General features: G+C 60.3%; 2 protein-coding genes across 5 annotated transcripts in view; one reads left to right on the forward strand and one right to left on the reverse strand.

The window, feature by feature from the left end:
• The first annotated feature begins 329 nt into the window (after nucleotides 1-329).
• Nucleotides 330-5,390, forward strand: HIC1 (HIC ZBTB transcriptional repressor 1). Of its 2 annotated transcripts, none has more exons than XM_039476084.2 (2): nucleotides 330-905; nucleotides 2,368-5,390. In XM_039476084.2, the coding sequence occupies exon 2, from the start codon at nucleotides 2,388-2,390 to the stop codon at nucleotides 4,527-4,529; it is 2,142 nt and encodes a 713-aa protein (XP_039332018.1). In that variant the 5' UTR covers nucleotides 330-905; nucleotides 2,368-2,387; the 3' UTR covers nucleotides 4,530-5,390. The 2 variants fall into 2 exon arrangements, with proteins under 2 accessions (XP_039332018.1, XP_039332017.1); XM_039476083.2 differs by lacking the exon at nucleotides 330-905 and adding an exon at nucleotides 1,767-2,021.
• Nucleotides 5,391-5,543: 153 nt separating this feature from the next.
• Nucleotides 5,544-17,984, reverse strand: part of SMG6 (SMG6 nonsense mediated mRNA decay factor) — a 255,604-nt gene continuing 243,163 nt past the window's right edge. For all 3 annotated transcript variants that reach the window (XM_003933086.4, XM_010343667.3, XM_010343666.3), the window contains exons 16-19: nucleotides 14,089-14,242; nucleotides 10,951-11,162; nucleotides 10,541-10,622; nucleotides 5,544-7,270 (exon numbers count right to left, since the gene is read on the reverse strand). In XM_003933086.4, coding sequence (XP_003933135.3) covers nucleotides 7,140-7,270; nucleotides 10,541-10,622; nucleotides 10,951-11,162; nucleotides 14,089-14,242 — 579 coding nt within the window. In that variant the 3' untranslated portion in view covers nucleotides 5,544-7,139. The remainder of the gene's footprint in view (nucleotides 7,271-10,540; nucleotides 10,623-10,950; nucleotides 11,163-14,088; nucleotides 14,243-17,984) is intronic.

A 17,984-nucleotide genomic window follows, 5' to 3' on the forward strand; every position in this document is an offset into this window, starting at 1 on the left:
CCCCGGGGTTACTTCTGCCTCCCCGCCCCCAAACAGGCTCTTTCCAGCCATTTTCCAGTCGCCGTGATGGCTCGTTGTGGGCTCCTTTAGGAGACCCGCAAGTTCAGGGCGGGCGGTGTGGATAACAACTCTGCCCAGGTTCCCAGAGGGCCCTACGTGGCTGCCCCAGGAGTATCCAGAGCGCCAGGGCTGCGGGGAGGGGCAGGTGTGGTTCTGGAAACATGCCTGGAGTGACAGTGTTTGGAGAGGGCTGGGACAAACCGGTTCATGCTGCGCACACTGAGTCCGTGCGCCTGAGTGAGGATGGGTGTGTTGGGCCGTGCGTCCAAGTGGACAGTGCCGTACCGTAACGTACTCGGAGAGTTCCCGGAGAGCCTGGCTACTCCTGCTTAGGATAACCTCTACCCTCCCACCAGAGTCTCGTCCTTGCGGGCAAGGCTTTTCCGAACTGGGGCTTGTGTATATAGAAATACGTACATGGGAACGCTCAGCTCAAAGCCCAGGGTTTCCGGGGCTCACGTGTCCGGGGTCGAGATGCCAGGTGGGCACGTGCGGGAGGGCGTGCCTGCGGCTGGGGCGCGGTGGGTGTGGTGGGCCCCTCCCCTCCCCGTCGCTCAGCATCTGTGTGCCTCCAGCCCAGGTGCGCGGGAGGAAGGCATTGGCCTGGCCCGCAGAGCCCCGTGCGCCCGCGAGGTGGCGCCATAGCCGCAGCAGCGCCCTCCGGCCCGGGCCGCTCCAGATAAGAGTGTGCGGAAAGCGCGGCGGGGCTGAGACGCGACCAGGACGCGGGGAGGACGGACCAGCAGGACAGACCGACCGGGGGCCCGGCGGGCGGAGGGCAGAGCAGCCACGTCCCCCCTGGATCCGCCGGCAGCCGGGCCCGGGGCTTTCGACATGCCCCCCAGGTGGGTCCTCGAGCCGGGGACCGGGAGGGACGGGGGGGCCGGGACAGCCCGGTCCTCGCGCGTCGGCCGCCTCGGGCGCATCCTCTGGCGCGGGCGCCCCATCGCGGGCTGGCGGCTAGCGCTCAGGGCTCCGGGTGTCGTCCCTGTCGGACTCGGGACCGCCGGGCCGCCGCTCCTCTCCGGGTTCACGGCGGGGTCAGCGGCCCGGGGCCGGCTCTGCCCGCACATGGGCTGCAGAGGCGAGGGGAAGGGAAGGGGAGCTGGCGGGAGGGGCTGGCAGGGGCGCTGCCCTGGCACAGCTCGGGGCCTGGCAGCGGCGGGTGGGGCACCGGCTAGGAGCTGCCACCGCCGCGGGGAGGGGATCCTGGCCCGCCGGGGCCGCAGGTAACGGGCCGCGGAGCCCCGCGGGCCAGGAGGGGAACCGGGTCGGGCGGGCGGGCGAGCGAGTTGCGAGCAGGGGACCCGGGGCTCGGCCCCCGGATCTGCCGCCAGAATTGGGGGCCGCGAGGAAGAGCTGCGAGCCGGGGGCCTGGGGCCGGCGCGCTCCTCCCGCCTTGTCTGCAGTTGGAAAACTTTTCCCCAAGTTTGGGGTGGCGGAGTTCCGGGGGAGAAGGGGCCGGGAGAGCCGCTGAGGGAGGCGCCGGGCCCGCGCGTGTAGGGCCCAGGCCGAGGCCGGGACGCGGGTGGGGCGCAGGCCCGGGTCAGGGCCGCAGCCGGCTGTGCGCAGTGCCCGCCCGGGGCGCTGCCCCCTCCCTCCCCTGGGAGCTGCGTGGCTCCCCCCTCCCCCCCACCTGCTTCCTGCCTCAGCCTCCTGCCCCGATATAACGCCCTCCCCGCGCCGGGCCAGGCCTTCGCGCTCTGCCCGCCGCGGCAGCCGCTGCCTCCGCTCCCCGCGCGGCCTCTGCCCGGGCCCCGACCGAGGGTTGACAGCCCCTGGCCAGGGCGGCGCCAGGGCGGGCATCGCGCTCCCCTCCTCTGTATCACTTCCCCCAACTGGGGCAACTTCTCCCGAGGCGAGGCGGGAGGCTCTCGCTGCCCGGCTCCCTTTCTCCCTACTTGGGCAAACTTCTCCGCCCTGAATGACTTTTCCCGAAGCGGACATTTTACTTAAATCGGGTAACTGTCCCCCAGAGGGTCACTTCGCCCAAACAGTTCTGTCCTCGGAAGCCCCAGCGCCCAGCTGGGTGTCCCGCGGCGTCCGGGCCTGGGGCGTGCAGGCCGGCCTGGCCTCCCCTCCGCCCTCCGCCCTCCGCCGGCGGTCGCTGTGGTCTCACTCTTTCTCCCGGTCCGGGCGGGCAGGCCTGGGCTCCCACTGCAGAGGGCCACGGGTCCTCGCCCGTGCCCAGGCCGCAGTGCTGATGCCCCCGCTCAGCTGAGGAAGGGGAAGTGGAGAGAGACGTGCCGGGCTGGGGCCAGGCGGCCAGCGCTGCAAGCTCTCACCGGCCGGTGTGTGTCCCCGCAGGAGAGTGTGCTGGGCAGACGATGCTGGACACGATGGAGGCGCCCGGACACTCCCGGCAGCTGCTGCTGCAGCTCAACAGTCAGCGCACCAAGGGCTTCTTGTGCGACGTGATCATCGTGGTGCAGAACGCCCTCTTCCGCGCGCACAAGAACGTGCTGGCCGCCAGCAGCGCCTACCTCAAGTCCCTGGTGGTGCACGACAACCTGCTCAACCTGGACCATGACATGGTGAGCCCGGCCGTGTTCCGCCTGGTGCTGGACTTCATCTACACCGGCCGCCTGGCTGACGGCGCGGAAGCGGCGGCGGCGGCGGCCGTGGCCCCGGGGGCCGAGCCGAGCCTGGGCGCCGTGCTGGCCGCCGCCAGCTACCTGCAGATCCCCGACCTCGTGGCTCTGTGCAAGAAGCGCCTCAAGCGCCACGGCAAGTACTGCCACCTGCGGGGCGGCGGCGGTGGCGGCGGCGGCTACGCGCCCTACGGCCGGCCGGGCAGGGGCCTGCGGGCCGCCACGCCGGTCATCCAGACATGCTACACGTCCCCGGCTGGGCCTCCGCCGCCGCCCGCCGCGGAGCCGCCCCCAGGCCCCGAGGCCGCCGTCAACACGCACTGCGCCGAGCTGTATGCCTCGGGGCCCGGCCCGGCCGCCGCCCTCTGCGCCTCGGAGCGCCGCTGCTCCCCTCTGTGCGGCCTGGACCTGTCCAAAAAGAGCCCTCCGGGCTCCGCGGCGCCAGAGCGGCCGCTGGCTGAGCGCGAGCTGCCCCCGCGCCCGGACAGCCCTCCCAGCGCCGGCCCCGCAGCCTACAAGGAGCCGCCGCTCGTCCTGCCGCCGCTGCCGCTGCCTTTCCAGAAGCTGGAGGAGGCCGCACCGCCCTCGGACCCGTTTCGCGGCGGCAGCGGCAGCCCGGGACCCGAGCCCCCCGGCCGCCCCGACGGGACGAGTCTCCTCTACCGCTGGATGAAGCACGAGCCGGGCCTGGGTAGCTATGGCGACGAGCTGGGCCGGGAGCGCGGCTCCCCCAGCGAGCGCTGCGAAGAGCGTGGTGGGGACGCAGCTGTCTCGCCTGGGGGACCCCCGCTCGGCCTGGCGCCGCCGCCGCGCTACCCAGGCAGCCTGGATGGGCCTGGCGCGGGCGGCGACGGCGACGACTACAAGAGCAGCAGCGAGGAGACCGGCAGCAGCGAGGACCCCAGCCCGCCCGGCGGCCACCTCGAGGGCTACCCCTGCCCGCACCTGGCCTACGGCGAGCCCGAAAGCTTCGGCGACAACCTGTACGTGTGCATCCCGTGCGGCAAGGGCTTCCCCAGCTCCGAGCAGCTGAACGCGCACGTGGAGGCGCACGTGGAGGAGGAGGAGGCGCTGTACGGCAGGGCCGAGGCGGCCGAAGTGGCCGCAGGAGCCGCCGGCCTCGGCCCCCCTTTCGGAGGTGGCGGGGACAAGGTCGCCGGGGCTCCAGGGGGCCTGGGAGAGCTGCTGCGGCCCTACCGCTGCGCGTCATGTGACAAGAGCTACAAGGACCCAGCCACGCTGCGGCAGCACGAGAAGACGCACTGGTTGACCCGGCCCTACCCGTGCACCATCTGCGGGAAGAAATTCACGCAGCGCGGGACGATGACGCGCCACATGCGCAGCCACCTGGGCCTCAAGCCCTTCGCGTGCGACGCGTGCGGCATGCGGTTCACGCGCCAGTACCGCCTCACCGAGCACATGCGCATCCACTCCGGCGAGAAGCCCTACGAGTGCCAGGTGTGCGGCGGCAAGTTCGCGCAGCAACGCAACCTCATCAGCCACATGAAGATGCACGCCGTGGGGGGCGCGGCTGGCGCGGCCGGGGCGCTGGCGGGCTTGGGGGGGATCCCCGGCGTCCCCGGCCCGGACGGCAAGGGCAAACTCGACTTCCCCGAGGGCGTCTTCGCCGTGGCCCGCCTCACGGCTGAGCAGCTGAGCCTGAAGCAGCAGGACAAGGCGGCTGCAGCCGAGCTGCTGGCGCAGACCACGCACTTTCTGCACGACCCCAAGGTGGCGCTGGAGAGCCTCTACCCACTGGCCAAGTTCACGGCCGAGCTGGGCCTCAGCCCTGACAAGGCGGCCGAGGTGCTGAGCCAGGGCGCCCACCTGGCGGCTGGGCCTGACGGCCGGACCATCGACCGTTTCTCTCCAACCTAGTGCGTCCCTCGCCCGCCCGCCCAGTCGTTGCTGCGCGGCCCGGGCCTGCGCCCCGGGGGCGGCGGGGGCGGCAGGCCAACCGCGCCCGGGACAGCCCCAGCCGCCGCGGCTGCGTCTCCGCAGTGGTGGCCCCACCTCTCGGCGGCCTCACCTGGCCTCACTGCTTTGTGCCTTAGCTCGCGGGTCGGGGGAGGGGTGAACCCCGGGACGGGGTTGGGATGGGGTAAGGGAAATCTATATTTTTGATATCAGCTTTGACCAAAGGAGACCCCAGGCCCCTCCCCGCCTCTTCCTGTGGTTCGTTGGCCCCCTCCCCTGGCTCCGCGCTGCTCTTAGGGGGAGGGGTGTCACTTTTGGGGCACTCCTGGCCCTACCTCCGGCCCCTGCGACCACACCCATTCTCACTGTGAATCTCCCCGCTGGGGTCGGAGCGTCGGGCAGAGCTGGGGAGTGGGGAGGGGACTGAGCCGGCCGGAGGGCCCCCCGCACCCCGCTCCCCCCCCACCCCGGGACTGATAATGTGAAGTTCCTCATTTTGCACAAGTGGCACTAGCCCCAGGGCCAACCCTTCCTTCCTCGACCACCGAGGGCGGAGAGTTCTGGAGTCAGAGGTTTAAGAGCCCTGGCCTACCAGCTCACCCACTCCCACGGTGCCCCCTCCCTTCCCTGGGGCCCCGGACCATATTTATTGCATGCGCCCCGGCGGCCCCCCATCCCGAGCCCAGGCTGGGCTGGGCTGGAACGCGGTCTCTTTAGCTCCCTCCTCTAGTTTGTATATTTCCTATCTTGTACACAGGCTCTTCCAGAGCCGCTTCCATTTTCTATACTCGAACCAAACAGCAATAAAGCAGTAACCAAGGACCCCGACCCCCGCTGTCTTCTGCCCTTGCACAAGGACCTGGGTGGCAGCACCCGCTGGGTGGAGGGGCCAGAAAAGGCCATCCTCACACAGGTGCAGAGGCATGGGTCTGCCTCCCATTCCCAGTCCCAGAAACAGATCAGCAAGAGGTCAGGTATGTTTCATAACTAAAAATTTATTAAGGAAACAAAACCAGTGCTGCAAACGGGACAGCAAGGAGATGGATCTCCCTCCCAACCCCCCAGTCATCCGCCTATGGGCTGGGGAGAGGATCTTAAAGGAGAAGCCAGGGACCCTGTACTCCAAAGAGCCCCACCTTCTGAGATTCTAGGGGACTCACAGCCCCAAACTATTGGCCTTGAGTTCCCAGCATAGTGCCTCTGCTCTGGCCTAGTCCTGGGCCTCAGAGAGGGCAGAGCTGTGCAGTTGGGCCCTGGGCTCTGGGGCATTCCCCACTGGTCCCATTAAGATTTGCCCCTGGCTCCACCTAAAGCCCTGTCTTGCCTAAGTCATCCTTATCTCTAGCCCTGGGTTGGAGGAACTCATTCCTGGTAAGGAAGCCTCCCCACTGAGGGACCAGCTAAAGGGGCAAGGAAAGGGCCCCTGGGTCTGTTCTGGGAAGTGAGGGCTAAGCTAGAAACCAGGTGGCAACTCTGGGTGGTGATGTTACCGCAGGCACTGGAAGGTCTCAGGCTGGGCTGCCCACACCTAGGAAGGTTCTCCTAGCACAGGAGCCGAGGGTGGAAGGCCCTGGGTGAGAAAGCTGTACTAGGCTCCTGCCACGGGGCATAGAGAAGGAAGGTTCAGAGTGAGAACCCCTATGGGAGGAACTGAGGAGAAGAAATAAAAGGGATCAGGGAGGCCAGAAGGCTCAGCTAGAAGGGGAGGAGTGTGAGGGGCAATTCTGGAGGGAGGGGTGAGGGGAGCCAAGAGGTCTGAGGACATTTCCTGAAGAGGAAGCTAGAGTGAAGGAAGGCCAGTGAGGAAAGAGGGTGCAGGTGGAGGCCACCCAGGGAGCATGGGCCTGGGACCAGATGTCCCTTTCCTCTAGACCCATGACTGTCCAAGGGGAAACCAGTGGCAAAGTTTGAGGGCCACAGATGGATAAGGGCAGGAAGAAGAGCAGCAGGATGGGTATGTGTTATGCCTGGGGTGGATGGTAGAAGAGGTGGGGATCCAGGGCTGCTGTTAGGGGGATGGTGTCCAGAAGCCACTGGGGTCCATGGGCAAGTCCAGGCCCAGGGAGGTGGAGAGACACACCCTGGGCACTTGCTTCCTGACATAACCAAAGCCTCTTGAACATTCAGGACAGAGGTTCTTTAGAGGAAAGGGACCTGTGATTCCACTGCATCTGATGGAAACTCGAAAACCCTTGCCCTGTCTCCACTGGAGAAAGTGGTTGCGTTCCAGGCCAGAAGGCCCTCCCCAGCCTTAGGATGAGACAGGGGAGGGAGAGAGGCTGAGGGCACGGGCGGCCTATCTGGCTTGCCCAGCTGCTGTTGCTGCAGCCAGCCACCTCCCTGCTAAATCTTGGCAGCCCAGGAGGGTCCCAGCAGTTTCCGCCCAATCCTTGGGAGGGGCTCTGTGAGGAGCAGCTCCCCCACAGCATGGCCACGGCGTGGGTTGGAAGAGGATGGTTTATTGTCTGGGTGGATTGGTGGCTCAGGCACGTGGGCATCTTCTGTGCTACACTGGGCGCCTGGTGGCCTTTCAGGAATGGTTCCACGGGGGTGGGCCCCAGTGTGGCTCCCTCAGCCCACCTGGGCCCATGTGAGGAAGGCTGGGATGTCCCGTACAGGTACATTCCTTGTGAGCGCCTTCACGCGCAGGTTCCGGTCATCCGTCAACAGCACCACCTCCCGCAGCAGCCGGATGGGCTCCTCTGTGGGCGCGAGAGAGTGGAAGGCTGTCACTGAGGACAGGAGGCAGAGGCATGTGCTGCTCTCCCCACCCTGGAGAATGTGGTCCGGGGGTGGGGGTGCCACGCCAGCCATTTCTTGGCCCTTCTACAAGTCCTGTCTTCCACCCGGGCTCTCAGCCTCGGGGGCCCCTCCCCCACTGGTGTAGCGAGGGCTGCACCGCGCTTCTGCTTTGACTCCCGCCTCCCACGCAGGACTCTTCTGCCTAGTTCCTGAGGGCGGCCCAAACCCGCCGGCCTCGAGACCTGTCTCCCAGCACCCTGACCTGAGGGAGCAGAAGCAGCCACTTGCTTTCTAGTCCTTCTTACCACAAGGCTGGCCCTGGATCACAACACCGCTCTCCCCAACCCCCACTTTTTATTTTTATTTTTTGGAAAGTCCAAAGCAAACCCCCACTTTTTTTTTTTTTTTTTTTTTAACAAGTCCTCTCCCTCTGAAAGCCAGCAGGCTGATGCTTTAGGCATCCAGAGGTAGAAAACAAAAGATGGAACAGAAAATGTATCCAGGGTTTTCCAGATGTGGGGAGAGGGGTTAGTCAAGGGAGCCCTGAGGAGAGGAGGGGGTAAGGGTCTTGGCAGAATTGTGCCAAGGGCATATCAAGGTTTTGGCCAACTGACTGCCCCTGCTAAGTAAAAGTGATCCATGTGTGCAGGCACAAGTCTCTAACAGTACAGGAGAGGAAAAGGGAAGCACAGAGTTAGGATGACTACCCCAGCTCTCTGTCTCGCACCCCAGAGGAAGATCTGTGTATCTTTCCAGGTTTCCTTATGCACATTTACAAGTACATACACTTGTACATATAAGCCCTTTTTCCTACATCATCGTGATCACATTAGCCACACTTTCTCAGAGTTTATATACTTAAAATACCTTTCCACAGTGGCACAGACAGCGTTCATTCTTTTTAGATGACTTTTTCTTTTCTTTTTCTTTTTTTTTTTTTTTTTAAGCACAATCTCCCCACTACCTCTCTTTCCCTAACTCCCTAATCTTTAACACATTGGAGAGAATTGAAGCCAGGGACAAGCACTCCCACAAGTGACATTCCTACCCCTGGCATGCCTGCCTGGGTGGCGGGTCCGCTCCTCAGTCCCAGTCGGGGCCCCTCCTGATGGAGGTCCAGCAGACAGCAGGGCATAGGAAGTGCCCTGTGGTGCTCACTCACTGCGTGGGCTGGCGGGGACGGGGACTGCAAACATCCATGTCTGACCTGATCAGTTTCAGGCTTGCCAGCTCCAGGCAGGGAGGCTGAGAACTGGCTTTCAGCCTGGGGAGGCGTTTGGAGGATTCAGGAGGGAGAGGTTTGTGGGGCTGTTGGTAAGAGAAGGGGACAGAGGAAGGGAACGTGAAGGGAGGCAAGGGGCTGTGGTGGGCAGAGGGGAGAGGAAGGTGGCCCTGGGGAAGGGGATGCTCAGAACCTATTCAGCTGGCTGGGCAGGGCCCTCTGCAGGTGAGTGTGGGCTGGGGTGGTGCTATGCAGGCCTCAGGGGGCTCCCAGCTGGCTGGCTGGCTGCCTCTGTCACAGCCCCACCATTCCTGCCCTGGGCCTCAGACCAGGAGCGTCCCAGGCCTTAGGTCAGCCAACCAAGGCCCGATGTTGCTGGCAGGGGTCTGCAGAGGTTTCTGTGGATACTTTGAGACATTTTTAACAATAAACATCCTCTGTTTTGACACTGGTAACTTCACTTTGTTAGAAACCAGAGGCTGTCATCTTGTCAGGCCCCATCCGCCATAATCCACATGATTTTAAAATTCAACATCGTTTACACATAAACATTTAGTGACGGTTTCTCTGTGAATCTGACAAGTTAATCTGCTAAGAATTCACACTGACAAATGAGGTTTGATTACACCAGCCATTGCTGATGTAATTCTGATAGGGGCGGTCCCCAGGATGGCAATGGGTCCCCGTCGGCTGTTTGGGGTGAAGTCGGGGGTGGAAGGACTAGCAGAGCCAAAGCCAAAATGTGTCTGTGCTGAGAAAGCCATTTCTGAGGCCAGGGTGGGGCCCCGTAGCATGGAACCACACTTTCCAACAAGGCCTCTGCAGTCCTGCCTGCCCTCACTCAGGAGGTACCCTTCCAGGAAGCTCCCCGGGGCAGAACATAAGCTCCTCTGCTTGGCTCAGCCACGGATCCTTTTTATCACCTTCATGCTCCTATCTGGTCCTAAGGTATATGACACGCAAACCCTGGGGCAGGACCCCTCCGGAGGAACAGCAGTCACAGGCTTGTAACCAGCCCTTAGTAAAGAGACTCATGCAGGGGTGAGGGGCTGCATTAGTGTAGGGAGAAGAGGCAGGAGAGAGTCAACTCCCAGAGCAGCCTGAAAGCATGAGCTAGAAACAGCAACGGAGAGGAGGGAGCAGCAGAGACAGAGAGCGAACAACAGGAGACCACTCAGAGGTAGACAGAAACTAAGTGCTGAGAACCATCAGCTCTGCAGATGACACTGAGCTGGCAGGTCCCAGGAATTCCTTCCAAAAGAAAAAATGTCAGAATCCTGGGAGCCAGGAGCAGAAAAGCCCCAAGTGTCACTGACCCATGGGGGATGTGTGAAGGACAGCTCCGGGTTGAGAGTGAGGTGGTCAGGCACTTGGGAGACAACCCCAGAGTGGGCCTTTGGCCCAAAGATGAGATTCTGTTTCCCCAAAAAGGTCTTGAAAACTGGGCTCAGTCCTCAAGCTCTCACCTACCTCCACCTTTAGCCAGCCTTCAAAGTGCTATAGCTTGTGACCACAGAGACCAGGAAACAAAGCCCACTACTGACTGAGAAGCACCTCTGTGCAGGCCTGAAAGCCGGCACACATTCAGGGCTGAACTGAGAAGTGGGAAGGTAAGCAGACCCCTGGGGGCTGTCCTGAGAGCTACAGAGGGCTGGGTTCGACAGACCACGGCCAAAACCAGCTACACTGAATCATAAAGACATTCTTGCTGTCAGAGGGAACTCACTGAGGACACCCAAGAAAGGAAAGAGATGCATGCTGAGTGAAAAGCCTCACTGCAGAGCTGGGCTTTCTGGGCTAGGCTCATCCCTAGTTGGCCCAGGGTGCACCTGGCATCCCGTGGGGCTAGGACAGGGAGGTCTGGCCTCAGGCGTGCATCAGCCCTGAGCACTGATCCTTAGACTTCCCAAGCCAGAGTCAGCAGAGGAACTCTTCTCAGGGGGTGAGGATGGGTAAGATGAGGGAGGACGGAGGGGATGGATGATCCCAAGGCAGGGCAAAGCTGTACCTTTTCTGGTGGGCATGAAATCCTTAGCCTTGTCTTTGCAGTAGTGGAGGCAGCAGGAGAGGATGAGATCATCGTTGTTACCCTGGAGGAAGACAGGTGTGAGAAGCACCACTGGGCAGAAGGGGGCGCCATGAGGAGGAAGAGGAGGAGGGATGCTCTGTCTCCGGGGCCCTGGGAAGGGCCACCTCCCAGACGCCCCCCTCTCCCCACCCCGCCGTGCCTGCTCTGGCCCTGCCTGGCCTGGTCTGGCTGTGCTGAGTGATCTAGGGATAAGGAAGTCCCTGCGTCTGGGCTCCATGCTGGCCGGCCCTCAGCTGCCGAGGCTGATGGGCCTCCTTCAGCCCTTCCTTCCTGGAGACCTTGCTGTGAAAGCTGGCTGTGGGCTTTCCCTTCCTGCAGAGGGGTCTCACCAGCTGCCCAGTGATGTCCTCACTGCGGAAGGCGATGGATTCAAGTTCATTGCCACGGCTGGTCAGGGCTCGTAGGCAGGAGTCCCGACTCTCGAATCGCTGCTCGAGGAACTCGATGGACTTGCGGGCCTTCTCTTGTACCACACGGGCGTAGCCCCCGGCCCGGTGGTCTGTCTCCTGCCCCTTGGCCAGGCCGTCCAGCTCATTGATCACTGATGAGACAGAGCCCCACAAGGTATCGGCCTCAGCCATTAGCCTTTGTCCATTCACTTGCACAGTCAGTATCTTCCCAGACCCCAGAATCCATCCTTCCCCCACAGGAGTCTTCCAGTGAAACTAGGGCAGGAGGGGAGCTTGTGGGGGCGAGAAGGGTCTTGAACTTTCACAGTGCCATCCCCTTTTTGTCTCCTCCTGGGCCCTGCCCTCCTCTTGGGAGGAACTTAAAGGAATTTCCTGGACCTGCTGTATATTAGAGGGAGAAATCTGGTGCCTCTATTGCATTCCTTGGTTACAGGACCGATATGAAAGGGCCCTCAGGAGAGGCCAGGGGATGCAGTCGCTAAAGGGAAAGGGAGGCCCCCACCCACAGCAGCCGAGGGCAGGACAGTTCTACCCCCACCCCACTGGAAGGGTGCAGGGAGGCCACCATGGAGGAAGGGACAGTCACAGCCTCATCTGCAAGGCCCTGGTAGTATTCCTCCAAACCGCAACCCTGGCACATCTACCTTCCCTGATACTGCACACGCGTGCGTGTGTGTGTGTGTGTGTGCGCGTGTGTGTGTGTGTATGTATGTGTGTCTGTCTGCCTGCTTATGTGTCTGGGACACGGCTTCATTTTCTGGTGAAGATTCTTTCCAAAATTCCAGCCAAAAGCCTGAGGTCAAGTGGGAAATATGCACTCCTTGGGGGCTCTGGGAGAGTTTGGGGTCTGAGGCCTCTCCTTAGCACAGTGATTCATGGCTCAGGGAGCCGGCATGAGCACGCTGTTCCATGGTGAGCCTGGCACTCACTGTCTGGGTATTCAGAGGCACTTTCTGGAAAGTGCCCATGTGGGAATACACACACACGCACATACACAATGCCCATGCTTTCGGCACCCTGAGGCTGCAGTGCTCACACAAGGCACGGCAGAGGTTGGGAAGCAGTGGTAGATGGGTGTATGGCACAGCAAACAGAACATCAAACAGGAAAAACTGGTATTCTATCCCAAAATCTGCTTTCCTGCTTCCAAACTAAACAGGCTTCAAAGAGGAAGCTTGTTTGTGCTTCTGCACCGGGCGGGGCTTCTCAATGCTGGGGTCAGGCCTGAGGAGCAAGAGCAGGTTAAAGAGCCTAAGAAACAAGAAGGGAAAGCGGTCGGCTTAACCGTTTGCTGCTCTGGGCATCGGGCATGAGTGCAGCAAGGAAAGCCTCAGTCAACAGGAGCCCTCCTCTTACAGCCCTTGAGAGCGTCCAGGGACCTGCGCGGCTGAGGCCGGTGTGGCCACAGCACAGCTGTCAGTTCTCAGCACCCTTGGGCGTCGTCTCTTCGTTCTGTGTGTATCTGCTGGGTTTGCTCCCTCCCCACCAAATCCGGATTTCCTTACTAAACCCTAGGCTCCTCAGGGCCAAGGGCCACAGCTCTGCCTTCCACTGGGTCTCTCAAGAACAAGGAGACTGAGCATGCGGTACGGGTATAATCAGTCCTGGTGACTCAAAACCCTGCTAGCCTGGGATGGCGTCTGAGGCCCCTTCCAGCTCTCAGGGGGCTCCTGAGATGTCCACCGCCTCTTTCGGTTGTACCATTTCCTGACCATCCAGCAAAACTCTTTCCCCTGAAAATCTCCTGGGTGGGAAAGCAGAGAGACACATGACCCTGAAAGGGACCCGCCCAGGACCCAGTGAGGGAAAAGGGAAAGCCTGGGACACGGGACAGTTTTGCTGCTCTGCCTTGGTGACAAAGTGCTCTACCGCTGAAGAACAGAGAGCCTTTCCTCGGGTCTCAGGGCCTGGATTTAAGAGGTTCTGGTCAGGCCACATGGGGAGGGGAAGGAAGACGGGGAGGGTGGAGGCAGGGAGGAGGGCTGCTTCAGTGCCAACATTCTCAGGTGGTGCTAACGCGTTTCCCACAACCCCCCAGGGCTCCGCGGCCTCTGCAGGGGCGGATGTTTCCTGCCCTTTGTTTCCACCCCCATCTGGCACTAAGACACTTGGGACTGGGAGGGAAGGCCCAATGGAACATCTTGGCATGGATGTCAAAGGTGGCTTGGCAGGCAGACTGCCAGTCTGGTGGCTTTTCCAGAGGACAAGGCTCTCAAACTTGCTTCAAGTAGGAGCTGAGAGGGGACGTGCAAGTGCCTGGGCCTCCCCATCATCTCCTGGACCCTCTCCCTCCACAGAGGCCATCAGCTAGTCAAGCTATATCAGACACAAGCCCGGAGCCCACCCTGAGGCTGACCCACCACAGAGCTCCAAGAACTAAGGGTACCAAGACAGTCCCGTGGAGACAGCCCGGCTGGGCCTCTTTGGCCGGAGGGTGGACAGGCAAGCTAGCTGGGTCCTGAAATGCTGGCCCTGCACCAGCATCCAGGCCCAGACAGTGGTAAGGGCCCAAGTGGTAGGAATCCACAGGCAGGAGCCAGGGCTTGCTCCGGAGGGCTCCTGTTGGCCTAGCCTCAGGGTGACACTGGCCAGAAGAATGCTACCTCGAACCAACAGAACGATCATGAAAAGCTACAAGACAATCAGACCAAAGGCATCTAACCACTTCAAAATCCTCCCAGCCTCCCTGCCAGACCACCCAGCAGCACTGCCGTTATCTGCCAGGGCTGAGTGTTTACCAATAACGGGAACCAGCTTTGCTGTTTTACTGCAAGCTTTATAAGGATAAAAACAAGGGCTGGGCGCATGCAGCCTCTGGTTGCTGGGACACAGGAGTCCATTTGCTCCGGCAGTTTAAGCCATGGATCAGCCATGATCATTTGAACTGCTTTGATTATTAAACAATTTGCTCTGCCCCACACATTCCCTACTTCCCTGCAAATCCTATCTTGCACATGCACAGCAGCGCTCTGGCCGCCTGGCCCCCGGGCCGTGGGGCGTGTGTGCCGGGGCTGCTGTGCATGTGCAAGGCTGCTCTGCCCTTCCCGCCTGACTCACCGATGAGGGGCACCACCAGGATGTACTTCCTGCTCTCCAGCAGCCGTGCCAGACTGGCCAGGTGGTCAATGAAGCCATTGGTGTCTGGTACCAGGAACAAAGGTCTGATTTCGAGCTCCATCTGCCTCATCTGACTGTGGTCCTCCAGAACAGCCTGCAGGGACACAGAGCGGGGGATAAGCCAGAGCAAGGCCGGTGAGCAGGTGGGTGACCAGGGCCCTGGTGCTCGGTGTGTCAGCACCCTGCCCTGGGAACCTCTTTCCTCCAGAGTCACAACCAGCCCCTGCCAGGCCTGAGGGAGAGGCCCAAGGGCTGGGCACAGTGCTGCAATGAAAACCAATAGAGATCGAGCAGCTCAGGGAAGGGCATGGGTAACACCTTGCCTCAGGCTGAGAAAGGAGGTCTCTCAAAGTAAATTCAACAAGGGAGAATTAGGTTCCTTAGGTATGAAAGTGGTTTCACATACATTACCCAGGAAGCATTTAAAGGGGATACTTTTCAATCTAGACATGAACATGCAAACAGAATGTGTTATTTTGATTTACTTCACTGCAGAGCTAAAACAAAACAAAACAAAATATAGCCTGGGCAATATGCTGAAACCCCGCCTCTACAAAAAAAATTAGCTGGGTGTGGTGGCACACGCCTGTAGTCCCAGCTACTTGGGAGGCTGACATGGGAGGACTGCCTGAGCTCTGGAGGCGGAGGTTGCAGTGAGTCGAGATCATACCACTGCACTCCAGCCTGGGTGACAGAGCGAGCCTCTGCCTCAAAAAACAAAAACAGCAACAACAAAAAATGAAGTTAAACTCAAAGGCTATACAAAAAAGCAATACTAACAAGTAATAATACAAAATTCTCCTGCAGCAGCAGCGGAAGTCCACATGACGTGATGAGTTCAGACCAACTCAGGTGTCTGCAGAGAGCAGCACTGAGGCTGATCACAACCGCCACCTGCCCTTGACCGGCGCACGTTCCTCAACACTCGTCTTTTCTGTTCTCCTTCTGCTCCTTTGCCACGAATCTGTACAAGCTACACTATTATTTACTTGATATTTTTCTTCAGACTGACTTTGTCACTTCTTTTTGCTTAGCCTCTTCTTCAAGCAACGGCCTCAGGGTACTGAGCACTTCACAGCCCAGTCATCTGCTCACCAGCGCAAACTACGATGCCGAAACGAAAAGCAGACGGAAGAACACAAGGAGAAGAGCCTCCTCTACACCTCTCACCAAGCCTGGGCCCAGCGCCTGCCTCCCTGTGGCCTTCCACAGTTCTCAGGGAAGCTCTGGAGACACACATTGCGAAAGCCGGATTTTCTTCTCCGACAGCCTCACCTGTGGCAGCAGCCCTTCGAGACAGGCTCTGGGTATGTCTGTCACTATAGAACATGGCCACCATTGCACTACTTCCTCTTCTGAGGACCTTGGCCAAGAAGCAAACTGGTCTGTTGGCATCTGCCCAGACAGCATGCTCCCCGAGCGGGAGGTAGAGGGCACCCACACAAACCTGTCAGGGCCAGGAGGGCTGTCCCAGCCCCATCATACCCTCTCATGGCCTTCTGCCACAGAGCAACTGGTGGAGACACAGATGCAGGCACAGGGCAGGGGAAGTGGACGTGCGTGCCAACTGTGATGGGGCCCACGGTGCTGGGCCCTGGCCACCAACAGTCAGCGAGGAGGCTGCTCAGGTTTCACTGACAGTGACAGTAAAACTGAAAGGGCATGCCTTCAAATGATGGGGGTGGCTTCTCTGTGACCTGCCAGGGACCTCTCCCTATGAGTAAGTTGTTGCTGCCACTGCCACCACAGCTGGTGAAGGCAGAGGCTACAGGACGCTGGCAGGCATGAGAAACGCAGCTAAGGGGCTCGGGCTGCTGAAGTCTTCCTACTGATCTCACTTCGTAAGGGGAAGGTACCACTACCGCTGGCTACCTTCCCATGGGACTTGGGGTCACTGACCCTCCGCACAGGGCTGCCACCTAGAGGGTGACACGCATTCCAACAGACTTGGCTTGGGCATTTTGTAAGAACAGGAAATGGTCCCTCTCAGGTTCCTAAGCCACTGTCCGCCTTTCTCCTCTTGCGGAGGGAGCATCAGCATTCTTGCTCCCTCACTCCCAGGCCGTGTGTTCTCCGTCTAGCTCTTCTCTGCCAGGCACGCTTTTCCTGGTACCGTGGCTCTCAAATCTGTCTTTCTGGGTGAGCAGGGACAGAACACGTACGGCTCAGGGAGAACCGGGAGCACTGGCACCTGGAGTGATGGGCTCAGGGTCCAGCTCTGCACCGCACCTCTGCCCCTGCCCCCCCGCAGTCCACGCCCATCAGTTCTCCTGCCTTGAGAAATGACCATCCAGCCCTGGTCTGACTACCAAGGAAGTGGAACTGGCTGCCATTTTTTTACCCTATGTGAAGAATCAGCTCCTGAGCCCTTGTACCATCCTAACTCTACTGCTGGCAGTTAGGCAGGAGGGCCTTTGAGCCAGGTGGCTGAGGGAGGCTGGGGGCAAACAGCCCACTTGTGTGTTCTGATGGTAGGACAGAAGCAGCACCGAGGCGCAAGGCCCAGAGACCTTCTAACTTCCCCAGGTTCTTAGCTCTGGCTTCTGGCTAGAAAAGTGAATAGGACACAGCCTTTCTGAGAGGGGGCGGCCCTCTGGTTCCCTGGGGGTGGGGTGGGGCCAAGCCACGTGAGGGTGGTCGGTGCTGTGCTGCCATTATCCGGTCCCAGGGACGCCTGCAGACAACTTCCCTTAACCTGGCTCTGCCCAGTGAGTCACCAAACAACAGCTTCCTGTTCCCCGCGTACCCTCACGGAGTCTCAGGAGATGAGATAAAGCTGCTCGCTCTTCTCCTGGGGTACCAGTGGGCCTCTGGGCGGGGGGGGGGTCCACAAGACTGGCTCAGTCCCCTTAAAAAGAACCCAGGCCAAGGAGGCCTGCGGAGTCCACAGGCACTCTTCTGCGGGTGTCTGCACTTCCGGCCCTTTCTGAGTGGCGCTGTGTGTGTGTGCTTAGCATCTGCCCTTCCAACTTTTCCAGATTTCACCCGTCAGATTCCTGGCAGCTGTGCACGGCGCCTGTGCCGGCCGTCACGTCCCATTCCAATCTCTGGGTCGCACGGTAAGAGGAGGACACAGGATGCGCAGGGAGTGAAAAAGTGATGTCGGTGGGGAGAGTGCCAAGTCCCCACTTGCAGCCATGGGACACTTGGGGAGCAGGGGAAGCATGCCGCTGTGGAGTTCAGAGGCCGGTAGTGAGGTTTATTTTTGTTTGGATGAGTAAAAAGCTGCAGAAGCCTCTGGTGGGGGTGAGGGGGTGCAGTCGGAATGCTGTGGTTCAGATAGACTGGCCCTGGCATAGAGTCAAGCGTGCTGACCCGGAAGGAGAGTTCTACAGGAACCTTCTAACTGCAGCTAACGTTGGGCCACAGTGATCCCTGGATAGTGTACTTGGAACCCAAGCAACGTATGGACACTCTGAATCAGGATTGGTGGCAATGAAGACTTAGTTGGCATAAAATATGGAGGAGAAAAATAACTTAATTCTGTTTCTGGAAGGTGATAAATAATCAGCTTTCTCTGAGGTATGGGAGTTCGCTAGAGCAAGCTGGCAGAGAGCTGGGAAAGAGCTCACACACAGTGATACCTAAGGAGGAAGCCAACAGGCTTGGATCACTAGGAAAAACTCTTCTGCAGGTTAAGTTCCTTCTCTACAGTGGACATGATTTTATGGCGTTTACCGCTGCAAGCTGAGACCCTGAGCATTACAAATAAAAGCAATTCAGTTAGCTGACACAGGAGCTGCGGCGCTTGGAGTACCCGGATCATGAAGCAGAGCAGGACCAGGAGAAGGCCTTCGTAGGTCTTCCTGCTGCCTAGGGGCTCCCACATCGAGTGT

Source organism: Saimiri boliviensis, chromosome 17 (assembly GCF_048565385.1).
Source record: "Saimiri boliviensis isolate mSaiBol1 chromosome 17, mSaiBol1.pri, whole genome shotgun sequence".
Classification (NCBI taxonomy): Eukaryota; Metazoa; Chordata; class Mammalia; order Primates; family Cebidae; genus Saimiri; species Saimiri boliviensis.

Bases quoted from the DNA above. Each gene is read 5' to 3' on its own strand.
- HIC1 (XM_039476083.2), top strand. From the start codon at position 1,985: ATGACTTTTCCCGAAGCGGACATTTTACTTAAATCGG. The intron at 2,022-2,367 runs GTAACTGTCCCC...GTGTCCCCGCAG, and splicing joins GGACATTTTACTTAAATCGG to GAGAGTGTGCTGGGCAGACG.